We start from the raw sequence: 15,070 nt of genomic DNA, 5'->3' as shown, positions 1-15,070 counted from the left end.
CGCCCTCAAACTGCTGCCTCGGAAGGAGAGCCAGGAGCCTCGGCTGGAGCTGCGCGTCAGGCCGGACGCCGGGCAGCCCCTCCCTCGGCCTTCGCAGGGCGCCCGTGGCCGGGGCGGGCCCGGTGCCAGCCCAGGGACCGTGCTCCCCAGAGACAGCCGCACGGGGACAGGCGAACACTCCTCACTCAGCAGTCAGGGCGGATAGCGGCCTCCCGTAACTGTTGTTTTCCAGCCGCGGTTCGCCCTGATGGAGGCGGCGAATCAGTCCCCGGCCCGAGGAGTTCGCTGGCGCTGATTGAAGCTTTAATTGATCCGGGGTGTCTTCCGAACGGATCTCCGTGACCAGCAGCCGCAGAGGCTGCTCAGAAGGGAGTGGCCGCCGGGGCCCGGTGGTTTGGAAGGAGCTCAGGGGGCAGGCGCCCCCTCTGGGCTGAGGAGTCTCTCCCGCTCGCCTGTTTGTGCTCAATGAGGGACCCGCTTCTTCTCGGGGCCACGCAGCAGGGGCTCCGCTGAAGCTCCTGGGAGCGAAGCCACAGCTCCGACCCCGAAGCCTGTGATCCCCCCGCCAGCGCGCCTGGGAGACGCTGTGATGCAGACAGCGGAGGGACGGTGAGGGGAGGTGTCCATAAACCAGACACGGCCGGCAAGCCGGTGGGAAGACGCTGGTCCTCGGCACAGGGCCACGTGCCGGGCACACTGGGCGGCCGGGCACACTGGGCGGCCGGGCACACGGAGCGCATGGACACACTGGGCGGCCGGGCACACGGGGTGGCTGGGCACACGGAGCGTGTGCCTTTCCTCTTACTGCAAACCATGCCAGGCCCATTGGTTTCTGGATCTGCTCCTTCACCGCACACTGGGGTCTCCTTTCCCTCCCTCCAGGGGCGGCGGGAGCTGTTCAGCCTTTCGCTTCAACGCCCAGCCCCTCTCCGGAGGCCGTTCTCGCTCACAGCGGCTGCCTGGGAGGGAGCAGGCCTGGCGGACGGTGAGGGCCCGACCCCCGTAACCCACGCACCACGTGCCCGCCGGCCGCGAGCTCACCCCGGGATGGGGCTTTTTGAAAGGCACATCCTTGTCCGGCCGGTGTGGCTCAGTGGCTGAGCGTCACCTATGAACCAGGTGAGGGTTTGATTCCCGATCAGGGCACGTGCCCGGCTTTCGGGCTCGATCCCCAGTAAGGGGCGTGCAGGAGGCAGCCCATCCATGGTTCTCTCTCATCACTGATGTTCCTCTCTCTTCCTCTCTGACACCAATAACATATATTTTAAAAAGCACGAACCCTCACAACACCTGTATGAGCGCAAGGTCTCACGTCCCAGTCGTTACTTATCTAAACCACGATTCCCGTGGGGTCGGTATTTTAAAACGCGGCTCCCCTAAAGGGAGCGCTGGTGACAGGGACACAGAGACGGACTGCGCTGCCGGCTCTACGGAGACGTGAGTGCACCTTCGCTCTAATTGAGATTTAAAACGTGTTAAGCGCTTATAACGTTAGGAACATGAAGCAGAAATTAAATATCGGTTTCCTAATAAATATGAAATAGAATAATTCCTTCATTAAAATGGTAATATCGCCGAGTTATTCCATTAATAAGGAGGACGGCCTCGATCTCCGGAGAGGCTTTGTCTCCCGAAGCGCATCACTCCTGGTAGACAGTGCGGCCGCCTGCCCTGAGCCGCTCTGAACGCATTTTAATAAATGGTAATTTCGCTCTAACAAGCGGAGTTTCCAGCATGTACTGTATAATTCTGAGTTACTGATAATGCCCACATGGGGGTTCTCAGTTGGTTCATCATTTTTGATCAAAGCACTGAATTCTTAGAAATTTTATAAAAAGCCTTATATTTCTTTTTCTTCTTAAAATGTTTTTTTTTTCTTCCCCCCCCCCCCCCTAATCTCAGAGAGGAAGGAGGAGGGAGAGAGAGAGATAGAAACATCAGTGATGAGAGAGGATCACTGATGGCTGCCTCCTGCACGCCCCCTCCTGGGGATCTGGCCGATAACCCCGCCACATGCCCTGACCAGGAATCGAACCGTGACCTCCTGGTTCCTAGGTTGATGCTCAACCACTGACCCACACCGGCCGGGCAAAGATGTCTTATATTTGTTTATTTATTTATTTATTTATTTATTTATTTATTAAATATATATTTTATTGATTTTTTACAGAGAGGAAGGGAGAGATAGAGAGCTAGAAACGTCGATGAGAGAGAAACATTGACCAGCTGCCTCTTGCACACCCCCTACCGGGATGTGCCCGCAACCAACGTACATGCCCCTGACAGGAATCGAACCCGGGACCTTTCAGTCCGCAGACCGACGCTCTACCACTGAGCCAAACCGGTTTCGGCTAAAAATGTCTTATTTTTAATAAAACAAGAGCATCACTGATTGATTCGGACAGTATGTGTCACTGCACTTACTAAAGCTGAAATCAGACAGCAGTGACTACAGGGAGCATCCCTCCGCACTCCGGCGCCGGCACACACTGGCCTCCCATGGATCTGGCGGGGGACGGGCTCCGGAGGCGGGAGGGAGGGGCCCGGGGCCCGAGGGGAAGCGGCCAGACTCGAAGGCGGCTGCTCCCCCTGCGGGCCGCCTGCCCCCTGGCTTCTGTGGGCAGCCAGCGGAGTGGGACCTGCCCTCTGATTCCCACCCGCCAGACAACATCAGGAGCCCCACGGCCTCTGCCCGCCCCGGGCAAGGGCATCTCCGGGCATCGAGCGCCCCTCAGAACGGCCGTGTCGGGGCCTCGCCCTGTGGCCTGGGACGGCGCGGGGGAAAGATCCTTCATGATTTCTGAAAGTTACGAGATCGGTACAAGGAGAGAAACAAATGACCCGCGGCCCGCGGGGTGTAATTTAGGTAATGGCTGCCAGCCCCGCCGTCCCATCCATTACCGGACGCCCCGCTGTCAGAAGCATCCATCAGAGGGCCGTCCGCATCCCGCTCCAAATTGAAATTCACTCGTCAGGATCAGGTTCAGAAGACCTTCCAAACCCGTAATCTCCTCGTGCGGGATCCTCTGAAGTCCAAATTACCCTTTTAATCAATGGATGGCACATCAAATGTTTAAATAAATTTCCTCAGAATGGTCTTTCATGGGCTAATCAGCCAATTTTCCTACCGATACCCAGGAGGTTTAATTTCTTGGCCTCCGAGACGATCAATTCCGCTCCCAGCTCTGCGCTGGGCCGCGTGCCTGACCTGCGAGTCAAGGTCAGCGGGAGGGGCCGTCGAGGAGCTCAGAGCTGGGCATCGGAGCCCCTGGAGATGTGCAGGCGGGAGCTGGGGAGCGAGGGCGGCCCAGGCTGCAGGGTTTGTTCACAGGGAGCCGGGGGAGGGTGCATCCGGGAAAGGCTGCGGGAAGCGGCAGGAGAAACAGCCTGAGAGGCCTGGCCGGTGGGAAGGAGTCGAGCTCCAGGAAGCAGCGTCAGCCTCGGAGAGGAACGCAGCCATCGCTGACCGTCGGGGTGGGTGGCGGGGGCCCTGCAGCGGACATGGCGGCCTGGCCCAGGGGGCCGGCCCAGCGACGCTCCAAGCCAGGCGGCCCGAAGGGAACCCGTTTCCGGATCCTCACCCTCCATGCTCCCTCCTGGCCTAAGACTAAGGTGACCAAAAGCGGGACTGGTCACCTGACCTAAGACGCCCCTGACCTCCAGGGACCCCCACGTCCCTTCCCCCACCGCCCTCCTCCGGAAGTGAGGGCAGCCTCCCGGGCCGCATCCTGGGGGCCGGCCGGCGAGCTCGAGCCCCAGCACCAGGCGGAGAGACGGCCGGAGCTCCTCCATCCCGACCAGATGCAAACAGCCCCGCCCGGCTCACGCAGGGATGCGTTTCCAAGGAAACGTTCACATGTTTAACAGTCATTTACGGAACATGTAACATACTTAGGGTATGCTGACCGACCGTGTCCTCAAAGTCCGTCATGCAACAATATAGAGTTATTTGTTTTAACAGAGCTTATGTTTACTGGAAATAACACATCTCAAACGCCATGTATAAGTGTGCATGTGTGTGGACGTGTGTGTACACATGCGTGCACGTGTATGGATGGCTGCATGCATGGATGCTGCAGGAAGGTATGTCAGGGTGACTGGTGGAAACTGAGGGAAAAACCCCTCCGGGATACCGCTCTGCGTGTGTCCGGGGTCCCGCCCCCGGCTGTCCGGGACAGGAAGTCTCAGACTGACCAGCGGAGGCGGCTCTGCCAGGATGGGGTCCCCATACAGAGCGCACACTTCCTGGAAGCGCCTCTCGTGTATCAGCACATCGGGGCCTGACTGCCTCTAACCCGGCAGACAGCGTGTCCCTCCTGCGGGCGGCCGGGCAGCCTGTCCCTCCGCCTCGGGCTCTAACCACGGTACAGTGCTCCCTCTGAGTCTCCTCGGCGGAACCTGTAACCTAAGCCGTGGTGCTCTTTAGTCCAGTGACTTCTCTGCTGCTACGGGGGTCAAAGTGCACCCGGGGAGGAGCAACAAAGGTGTGCTCCCAGCTCAAGCGTTCTGGGGGCCAGGCTGGCAGACTCAGGGTCCCCCCCCCCAGGCTGGCAGACCCCAGGAATCCCCCCAGGCTGGCAGACCCCAGGCCCTCAGGCTGGCAGACCCCAGACCCCCCAGGCTGGCAGACCCCAGGGTGCCCTGGGGCTCAGGAATGAGCCTGGGTGCACCTGGGGCCACTCGCCTTTCCCGCTCCCCATCCCTGTGGGCGGCCCCCTGCCCCTCGGCCTGTGCGTCAGCATTTGATTGTGTCCGTACCGGGCCCGGGGGCTGAGGAGTGTTAAACCAGCACACTGTGTATGTGACCCCGGTGCACGGCCTTCCTGTCTCTATTCTCCGAAAGCCGGCTGGTTTTGTTGGGCTCACAGACCTGGTTCATGCCCCGCCTGCCACAGAGGGAAACTGAGGCCCAGGGCCCGCCCGGCCTCGTGAGGGGCGGGGCTCTCGGAGGCGCCTGCCCAGGAGGAGCCTCTGTGCAGCCACATCTGCGTGCCCGCGATAACGCCGTCTCAGCGCGAAGAGAAACTAATTAATTTTCATCAAAAGCACCGGCATAAACACCAGACGCCGAACGGTGAGTTAAAGCTAATGAGGGGTGTTGCGGCCGGAAGCAGACTGACTTCAGTTAATTCGGAGGAGAAAGCGCCCGCCCAGAGCGCAGGTGACGGGATTTCGGCATTTTCTCCACAATGAGAGCTTTTTAAAAGCCAGCCGGAGACAAAGTTAATAAATCACGTCCCATCTCGATCCTGGAGGCCGTCAGAGCGGGGCGTCCACGTGGCCGGAGCGAGGGGAGCAGGAGCGCGGGGCAGGCTCTGCTGCAGAGCGGGGGCGGGCTGCAGGCGCCACTCCTGTCCGTGGCCGCCCCGGCCCCCACCCCGAGGCTGTGCCCTGAGGGAGGAGGGGTGCGAGCAGAGGAGGGGCACGGGGGCTGCCTCCTTTCCTGTAACTCACTCCTGTGTCTCCGTCTGGCCGGGCCTCCTCGTGCCATCACCACCCGCGCCCTCGTGGTTGGTCGGTCACCAGCCCTGGCTGGTGGGGGGCTGGGGCCTGGGCGCTCGGAGCTCAGGGCCGACACGGGCCCTGACACCCGGGAGAGCAGGATGTGTCCTCAATGACGCCACTCCCCGCGGCAGAGGGCACGGCCTACTGCAGGCCCAGCCTCCACAGGCGGCACTGACCCCGGTGGTCTCCTCTGCCAGGGCCTCGGGCACCACCGGGCTGCTGGGCCCAGGACGGAGCCGCTGGGGAGGGCACACCGGGTCCACTGGACAGCCACTCCTGACCCGACCTCCCCCACACGGACAGCCTCTGGACGCCCGGGAACGGCCTGCGGCCGGGGGAGGTGAGGCGCTGCCCGCCAGGCCCGCAGACCCGGCGGGCACAGACACGAGGGCCGCGCGGAAGGGGTGCCGGCCGGGGCAGGAGGCTGGGCGAGGCTCCTCCGGCTCACCGGGCAGTGGTCACCCTCCCGGCGTGTCCGGAGGCCCCGAGCCCCCGGGAGTCTCTGTGGAGCCCCCTACCCCGACGTGCCGCAGCCGTTCCTGGGCCCCGCGCCCAGAGAGTCTGGTCGGTCCGGGTGATGCTGGTCCCTGAGCCCCACTGGGAGACAGTCACTGAGAGCCAGGCACCGGAGCCCGAGAGCCGCTTCCCTCCCCGGTGCCCGAAGCCGCCCTGGCGGGCTCCCCATGACGCATCTCCGGAGCAGGGACCGCGCTCTGACCTGGCCGCTTCTAGCGTGACGGCCACCGGGGCCTCGGACCGGCCGTGGCGGGTGGTTTCCATGGCGCCCGGTAGAAAACAGCGTCCCACATCCCCTTTATCTCCTGTCACTGCTCCTAAGGCTCGTCCCATACGCTGGCCCGGCCTCTTCCAATCGGCGGTCTGCCCTGGGCGGCCTGCTCTCCTCCCTCCCCGCCTCCCTGTCCTAGGGCATCCCCCACTCCGCGCACCCCTCGCCGCCCTCTACGCACACGGGCTTTATGTATTTTTGTCTCTTGTCGCCCATAAAACAATTCTGAACACTAAACACCCCTCATATATTTTAAGCCTGCATTTCAGCACTTGCTTTTAATTTCTAGTGTATTTTAAATAAAACTTTAGATCGCTCTTTTAAATGCATCCAAAGGGACTTGGGTACCATTTGCTACCCACTGTCATTCCAATAAAAATCTCCTTTGTAATTCCTGGATATTTCCCTTTATTCCTTTTCCTCCTGCAGAATTTTATTTACTGCAACATACATTATCCTTGAAAGTTTTTCATCACTGTTACTACTTCTCTCTACAAGAAAGGACAGATATTTCATTTTTTTTTTTCAAATTCCTGTGATCCTAAAACTCTAAAGGTTAAAAAAATTCTGGGTTGGGTCTATATGATAATAAAGAGGGAATATGATAATTGACCCTCACATCTTTGCAAAGATCGTGGCACCCACAGCCAATAAGGAGGGCATATGCTAATTGACTGCCTTGCCCTCAAAGATGGTGGCCCCCTCAGCCCCGCCCGGGTGGCAGGGTCCTCCTTCCGGAGCATCTGAGCGGGGGGCCAGCATGAGAAATTCATGCGACAGTCCCACAGTCCCCTCGTGTGCCCCCAACACCGGCGGCGGCTCCCGGCACAGGCACAGGACACTCCAAAGCCAACAGGCCGAGACACTCGGGGGGCGGGGAAGGGCGTGTCCCCAAGGCGCCTGCTCCCTGCGCCGACCCCCAGCCTCATCTCCAGGCACAGAGCGGGTGCTCAGCAATGCGGCCTGGGCCACGCCCACAGAGCGGCAGGCGGCTCTAAAGGGCGATTGGCTGGAATCTCTTCAGATTCTTCAGGAATGCCGGCTGGCGGGTTTGAAAAGTCAGCATCTCACGCCTCACCGTCACGTGTTTGGAAACTTGCCTGGCAAGCTTCGGTGGTTAAGCATCGACCCATGAACCAGCAGGTCACGGTTCGATTCCCAGTCTGGGCACAGGCCCGTGCTGGGAGCTCCATCCCCAGTGGGGAGCGTGCAGGAGGCAGCCGATCCACGGTTCTCTCTCATCGGTGATCTTATCTCTGTCCCCCTCTTCCTTTCTCCGTGAAATCAGCAAAAATACATAAATAAATGAACACTTCCTTTATTTTTATCTAAATCCTCTTCATCGTTTGTTTCCTTCCCACCAGCCTCCAGGGCAGCCAGGACGCTCAGCAGCTGAGCGGTGAGGGTTGAAGGCTCCAGGCCGCAGGTGCGGGGCCACGTGCAGGATTCCGCCGTGGCCAGGGACAGCCCGTCACTCACGAGGCGCCCGGTACCTCGCGGGGCGTGGGGGCCACTGCACTGCCACGCGCCCGGCCCTGCAGGGACGGTGACAGGAAATGAGAGGGGGCCTCGCCAGGCAGCGGGAAGTTAATTATAGACAAACCCCCGGGATTTCATTCCCAGGACTTTCCGCCCGACCAGGTCACCACCGCCCGGCTCCCTGCTGCCAGCTCCTCACGCCGAGGGGATTTATCTTCGTTAACCGAGAACTGCCTGTGAGATCTGTGGTTCCTCAGAAACGCTGGCCGGCGGGTTTTAAGTAGTCATCCATCTTGTTTGGTGGCTCTTCCTGTCGCCCAGCCCGGAAGCCAGGGTGTCTGAGTCTGCACCCCCCGCACCTAGTGCTGGATTCAGCACCAAAGGGAACCAGCGGGAGCAGCGGCGGAGAAGGGCCCTCCGTGTCTCCGGACCGGGACCCTGGCGGCCAGGGCCGCCTGCAGCCGCGCTGGCAGAGCCCTGCCTCTCGGAAGGGAGCAAGTCATGTTTGGGGTTTTCTGCGAACTTATGAGGACTTCTGGACTTCAGAGGTTTTCAAAACAGAACTTTCAGCGAGAAACGCACAACTGCTGGATCCAGGATGCCCACAGCAGGGTCTCCTAAAACTGAAAATGAGGCTGTTTGCTCAGCCCCTCACTCCTCACAGGTTCCCCGCCGGTAAAAAGGCAGAGGCCGCGGAAGGGACCGAAAGGCAGGGCTTTCTCCTGAGATGTGAAATAAGTTCGCAACCTCCTCACCTGTCTCTTTCTACACATTCCACCTGGTGCCAGTGAAAAGATAAAAATATACAGGGGGATGAAATGCAAGGGAGTTAATTATAATATTTATGAGCTGCTTCCACTATACTTCTTGGTTGGAGCAGAAACTGAAATTATTGAAAGAATTTGCATATTCCAATTATCTCCCGCAGGGCGCCGCGTTAGCATGGCAACCTGCCCGCCGGCCTCGCAGAGCCGCCGCCTCGGTAGGGAGGCCTGGGCGCCGGCTGCCTCCGGACTCGATGGTGTTCGCACCGTCACAGAGTGTCTGTGCGTCCCACACGCCGAGCCAACGCCCTGGTTCGGACTCACAGCTCCACCTGTCTGATCTATGGCTGCCCTGCTCTGCATATTCCCACTTAGTGCTGGATCCAATCTGCTGAACGGGATAATGGTCAAACCTGAAAATCATTAAAGTAATTACAATCTACGTGATAATGCAATTTCACCCTTTCTGATCGATATGGGAAAAGCCTTGATAAATCACCCCCGTTGCTCCTAGGGAGGGTCCTTCCGGTCGCAGTGGACGGCACGGCCTGGCCCGGGGCCTCCGCTCAGCCCAGGGCAGAGCTCCGTCCACGCCTGGAGCTCGGACTCGGTCCTTCCGAGGTATCTGTCCGCCCGACGGCGGCGGCCGGCCACCGGGAGCCCTGCCAGGAATGCGGACACGGGAGGCGCTCAGGTAGTTCCCAGGCGCTGCCCCAGGGCCTGCCACCAACGCCCCTCAGCCAACTCTCCTGCAAGCCTCGTGCCCCTCAAGGACCACAGGCAGCACACACCGGCCCTGTCCCACGTGCGGAAGCCCCGTCCAGGGAGCCGGCCCTCCGCGGTGCTCGTGAGAGAGCCGGCCCTCCGCGGTGCTCGTGAGAACGACGAGGCCCGGAGGGCGGACCGGCCCGTTCCATCCCTCCGGACGCCGTGACGCCATAGTGTGCAGTTTGCCACGGCCCCTTCCTGACTGCTCCTCCTGCACAGCGTCATCCCCGATGCCCCCCTGAGCAGCCTGTGCTGCAGTGCTGTGCCCCCCGCTCCTGCCTCCTGGTTCCGGGGCTCGCTGGGGGTCACTGCCCTCCCACGCCCTCTGTAGCAGGGCTCTGGAGCCTTTCGGAGGCCACGCTTTTGAACTCCGCTTCCTCACACGAACACGTGCTCACGGAGGCGGAACACGCAACTGCGATTTGCGAGCATTCTCCACCTGATTCAGTTAAATCAGGTACAACAAACGATCAGCTAATGGTGCTTAAGAAATACTGCTAATTTGATCATGATTATATTCGTGTAAATATTTTCTCAAGGGTTTTACTATTAAACGGGAGGAACATAACCTGTGCCCAATCCGGTCTCCGATACGATTCACCCACTTTGCTCCTCTGAGCCAGAGGAGCTGTGTGCTGAGACAGTCCCCATGACAGCGAACAAAAGCCCAGGTATGTCCTCCTCCTTCACACACACAAGGCCTTGCGTTTAGAAAGACGAGGTCCGTGCTCAGCTCCTGTCCCTCACGCCAGGGACAGCAGCCAGGGCCTCGGTCAGTGTCAGTCGCCCCCGCCCCCGGCCCTGGCAGGAGACCCAGCAGAAGGAGCGCCCCCCGACAGCAGCTGCTCGCTGCTCCCGTTCCGGAAGGCCCCGGGTGCACTCACGGGCCACGCTCAGGTGGACGGGCGGGCTGGTCCTGTTCTCGCCGCTCCTCTCGTTGACGGCCTGCACGTAGTACGCCCCCGCGTCGCCGGCGGTCGCCGCCAGGATCACCAGCTGATTCTCCAGCGTGATGGCTCTGCCAGAGAAGGGACAGCGTCAGGCCCTGAGCAATGCTTACCCGTAAGACACGCGCCCCAGGAGGCCCTGTACGGGACGTCCCGAGGGGCTTGAAGGTCATAGGCCCGGGAAGGCAGACACCCACCGCAGCCCGACGTTAGGGACACGGGCGAGGCCTCTGGGCCCAGCTGGCCGCTCCTGCGGGGTCCGAGCCCCCGGCACTCAGCCCACCTCTGTCCCGGCCCAGCTGGGAGGAAGACACTGTCTGGGACGTACGTGTCCAGGCTGTGTGAGGACGCAGAGGCTCCCTGGAGCTCACAGCAGAACAGCCGGCCCGGCTGGCGCGGCTCCTGGTTGAGCATCGACCTCTGAACCAGGCGGTCACGGTTCCACTCCCAGTCAGGGCACGTGCCCAGGTGGTGGGCTTGATCTCCAGTACTGGGTGTGCAGGAGGCAGCCGCTCAGTGATTCTCTCTCATCATTGATGTTTCTCTTTCTCCCCCTCTCCCTCCTCTCTGAAATCAATAAAAAATACATTAAAAAACAAACAAACACACCAAGCCAGAAGAATGCCAGAAAAGCTGGCCTTTCTCCCTTGGGGGCTGTTTGACCAAAGCCTTCACGTGGGGTCTGACCCCCAGGCCCGGACCCTGCACAGGAGCAGACGGTGATTGTCCACCTGCAGGCAGCCTCCTGGGCCTCTGGGCACCCTGCCAGACGGAGGGGAGGGAAAGCTGCAGTGGGCACGGCTCTCCCAGAACCACAACTCCAGGACCCGTGCCCTTCCCCTGCACCCCCATCCTAGAGGGCAAGCCTCCTGTCTCATCCCAGAACCTTCTACATCCAACCGTGAAAGGATCGGAGACACCTGTGACCCGCTCACCCTCTCATCAGAAATGAGAACACCGAGGCTCAGAGAGGTTAAGTTGTTTGTCCAAGGCAGCACAGCAAGGGAGCAATACCGGAGGGGGGACTAGGTCCTCTCACATGTGCACAGTGCTCTGCCCCCCGCACCACACACAGACGCTCACCAGGTTACCTATTTACACCAAGAGAAAGCCCGGCCGGCGTGGCTCAGTGGCTGAGCATCAACCTATGAACTAGGAGGTCACAGGCGATTCCCGGTCAGGGCACAGGCCCGGGTGTGGGCTCGATCCCTGGTAGGGGGTGTGCAGGAGGCAGCCCATTAATGATTCTCTCTCATCATTGATGTTTTTCTCTCTCTCCCTTCCTCTCTGAAATCAATAAAAATGTATTATAAATACATACACCCCTCTCAGGAGGAATTTTAGTGAAACCCTCTTTTCCTTTTGGAATGCTTGTTAAAAAAAAGTCCTTGGTTTTTGTTCATCGTATAAAATTATCTTACGGAGTTATTGCTTGTTCAGGCTTTCTGCTGGATATATTACCATTTGAGGTCTCTATGATCAACTTACCTCATTTCTCATTTAAGAAAATTTCCCTATTAGGAAGTTTTCAATTTTTAGTCCCATAAAAACACTTTTTAAAGTTTTACGGTAATATTTATGACTCCTTTATAGATTCCTTTAGAGAACCATAAAAATTATTCCATTTCGCATTAGTATAGGTTACCCTGGCACCTCACGTTAAAAGCGAATATTTATTACACATGAAGTTACCCATTTAATAGTACAATTTAAAAACGGTAACTTTTTGCTTTAACATCTGATTTGTGCCAGCGTGATTTCAAGTATGCCTATTACTTCTCAGAATGATTCTCCAAAAATGCTCATCACTCTGAATATTACATGGCATTGCTTCAAGGGAACTGAAAAATAAAAAAGTGCATTAAGAATAATAATACTAAAATTTTCACTTATTATCGTTTACATCTTTAAGCTCTTTTCTTTTAGTTTTTCGTTTCTGTACCAGTTTAAGTAAGAACTCATGAGGAAAACTTATCTCCTGCCATAAACATACAACAAAAATGCCGGACTTCGAGGACATCTGTAACAATAAAAGGGCAACATGCTAATTAGACCGATGTCTTCCGGAGTCCTTCCCGATGGAGCCGGGCGGAGGGGAGCAGCCCGCTCCGGCTCCCGGTGCCAGCGAGAGCCGGTGCTGGAATCCGGGGAAGGAAGGCCTACTGTACGGATTTTAGTGCCTCGGGCCTCTAGTTAGATTAGTAAGGATCCACCCCCAGGAGAGGTACCTGTCTCCCTGACCCCCTCTCCTGTTAAAAACCCGACTTTCAATGACAACGAAGATGTCTGCCCACGGCGGCTTCACCTCAGATTCTGGCCGCTGTGGCCGCGCCGTCCCCGCAGGGACGCGGGAAAGGCAGCGCCCCGAGCCTCTCCCCGCAGACCCGCGCTGGCCGGCCACCTCCCCGGTGCCAGCACCAGTCCCACCTGACCCTCAGAGGACGGGGGTCCCTGCCCCTGCTCAGACACCGGGGAGCGGGCTGGGGCCCCAGGGAAGGCCAGGCGTGGGGGACAGGGCTTCTCGCTCTGCTGGGCGCCAGCCGGGAGAGGGGCTGTCCCAGGGGCTGCTGGGAGCCCTCCACGGGAGCCCCGAGGGGAGGCAGTGCCAACAGAGGCGGGAGGAGGGACAGGATTTGAGTCAGACAGAACGAGAGCCAAGCAGAGAGCCCGCGGTGAGGAAGCCGGTGGTGATCCCGGCCGCGCCCTCCGTCCGCTCAGAGCTCAGTGAGAACGGGGCTCCCGAGGCTGGCACTCTGCCCACCGCCTGCTCCGTGCCTCCCGTTTCCCAGCCGCAGTGCAGTGCGGACCGGCCCGCGTCCCGGCCAATCATGGTGGTCCCTCCCCCCGGCAGAAGCCCCTGCAGCCTGTGCCCCTGGCGGTGCCCGGGGACCTCCTCTTCTGGGCGGCACCCCTGACGGAAGGGCAGGCCCTCCGCTCCCCGGGGACCCGGCTCCCTTCCCTTCCCCGCCCCCCCACGGACAAGGAAGCTGATGTCAGCGGCAGCACAGTGAGAACAGGCAGCGCCTGGGTCCTTGACCTTGACCCCTGACGGCGCCATGGGCCACCCCGCTCCTCTTCCCGCCCCTGACTTCCTGTGCCACGTGCCAGCGTCCTTCGTTCCGGGCGAACTTGCTCAAGGCCGGGTTTCTGTTACCAGAAGCGAGAGCTTCCTGACAGGACTCCAAGCTGCACCGGCAGTGCCATCCACCGCATGCAATAAAGGCGTCCGCGTGCTCTGTGCACAGGGACAGTGTTACACACGTGTCTCAGCATGTGTGTGCAACATGCTGTGTGAACCAGCATCCTCTGTGCATAGGGACAGTGTTACACACATGCTTCAACAGTGGTGAGCCGGCATGCTCTGTGCATGGGAACAGCATTACACACATGCTTTAACGTGTGTGTATGTGACATACCATGTGAACAGTGGTGAGCCGGCATGCTCTGTGCATAGGGACAGTATTACACACGTGCTTTGACATGTGTGTGTAACATGCCGTGTGAACTGGGGAGTGCTCAGTGGGGAGCTGAGACGTTTTGTTTTGACTTGTGTGCTGTAAAGTACTCTCCGCAATAAACAAGCGTCCCTCCGGCCTCAGTGCCCTTCTCACAGGGAGCGCCGGGCGCCCCACCATGAGGGCAGCCGCTCCGCCCCCGGAAACGTGAGCATGACAGCTCCCACAGCGAGCCCGGGGTGCGCCCGGCGTCACTGCCTGACTCCACACACTCACTCCAATCACAGGGCTCCCTAGAAGGTCGTAACAGAAAGCCGGAGAGAGTTCCTGCCTTTGACTTTATTAAAATACACGCCCGCATGGTTTTCTGTGAACCTTTCTTAGTCTCCCATCTTAATTCCAATGTTCAGAAGGAGATCTTATCACTGTGACTTCTAACTCAACGGTTTGGTGATAAAGAAAACAGGAAAAATAGATGCAAGACTGAGTCCAACGTGGACAGACGTGGCTCAGCTCAGGGACGCGGGCGGGAGGCGGCAGGAAGCGGTAGCCGGCGCCCCTGCCTGGAGGCGCGGGCTCCCCGGGGTGGCTGTCGGCGTCCCCCGAGCAGGCCCCTGGCGTGCCCAGGGCGGGAGGACTGGTTCCGAGGGGCCTCTCCAGGCTCCTGGTTTCTCACCCGGTCCTCCCGCCGCTTTCCTGAGGCCGTGAGCAGAGGGAGGGTCCCCACTTCAGAGAAGACGGACCGCAGAGGAGGTGCCGGGGCCTCTGGCCGTGGGCACTGAGGGATGAGGCCCAGGGAAGGGGGCTCTGCCTGTGGCAGGGGGGTGGGGGCGTCCGGCTGGGAGATCCACGGTGAGCTCCATGCCAGACACAGCAGCTGCTCTCAGAGGTATGACCCCGGCACCAGTTCCACACGCACCAGGCTCATGGAGGGCGGAAGCAGCCTGGTGAGCACGCAGACCAGGAAGGGAAGTCAGGGCACGTGTTCAGCCGATGCCACGGAAACAGAACCAAGTTCATCAGCCACCTGAGTCCCAGGCCTGGCTCAGGCGGAGGGACACACCCAGGGCCAGGTGCACACGGCCACGCCCCCTGGGGCCTGGATCTGGAGAATTTATAAACCCCGAGAACAACAGGAACTGCTGGAATGACATTCCCTTAGGAGTGGCAGTGGGCCCACAGCGGGCACTTGGGGGGCACCCAAGGTCTCCGTGGGGAGCCTCCAGCCCCCCCCCTCACCCCCCCCCCGCCCCCCGTGCTGCCCACGCCTGGCTTTTGGAAGAGGCACATTTCTTTGATTATCAGGAAGTATTCTGATCTTTGACACTTTTAACACAAGCCAGGACGGTGGCCGGTCATGTACAC

General features: G+C 59.5%; 1 protein-coding gene across 1 annotated transcript in view; it reads right to left on the bottom strand.

Moving 5' to 3' along the window:
- SDK1 (sidekick cell adhesion molecule 1) overlaps positions 1-15,070 on the bottom strand; it is a gene marked incomplete at its 3' end in the record, with an annotated part of 423,357 nt that overhangs the window by 99,503 nt on the left and 308,784 nt on the right. The window contains 1 exon segment of the mRNA XM_084883883.1: positions 10,188-10,321. Within this exon segment, the coding sequence (XP_084740009.1) occupies positions 10,188-10,321 (134 nt within the window).

The sequence above is a fragment of the Pipistrellus hanaki genome (assembly GCF_964339955.1).
Source record: "Pipistrellus hanaki genome assembly, chromosome: 5".
In the NCBI taxonomy this organism is placed as follows: domain Eukaryota; kingdom Metazoa; phylum Chordata; class Mammalia; order Chiroptera; family Vespertilionidae; genus Pipistrellus; species Pipistrellus hanaki.
The sequence above is the reverse complement of the archived record's forward strand: the minus strand, read 5'-3'. Positions and strand labels throughout refer to the sequence as shown.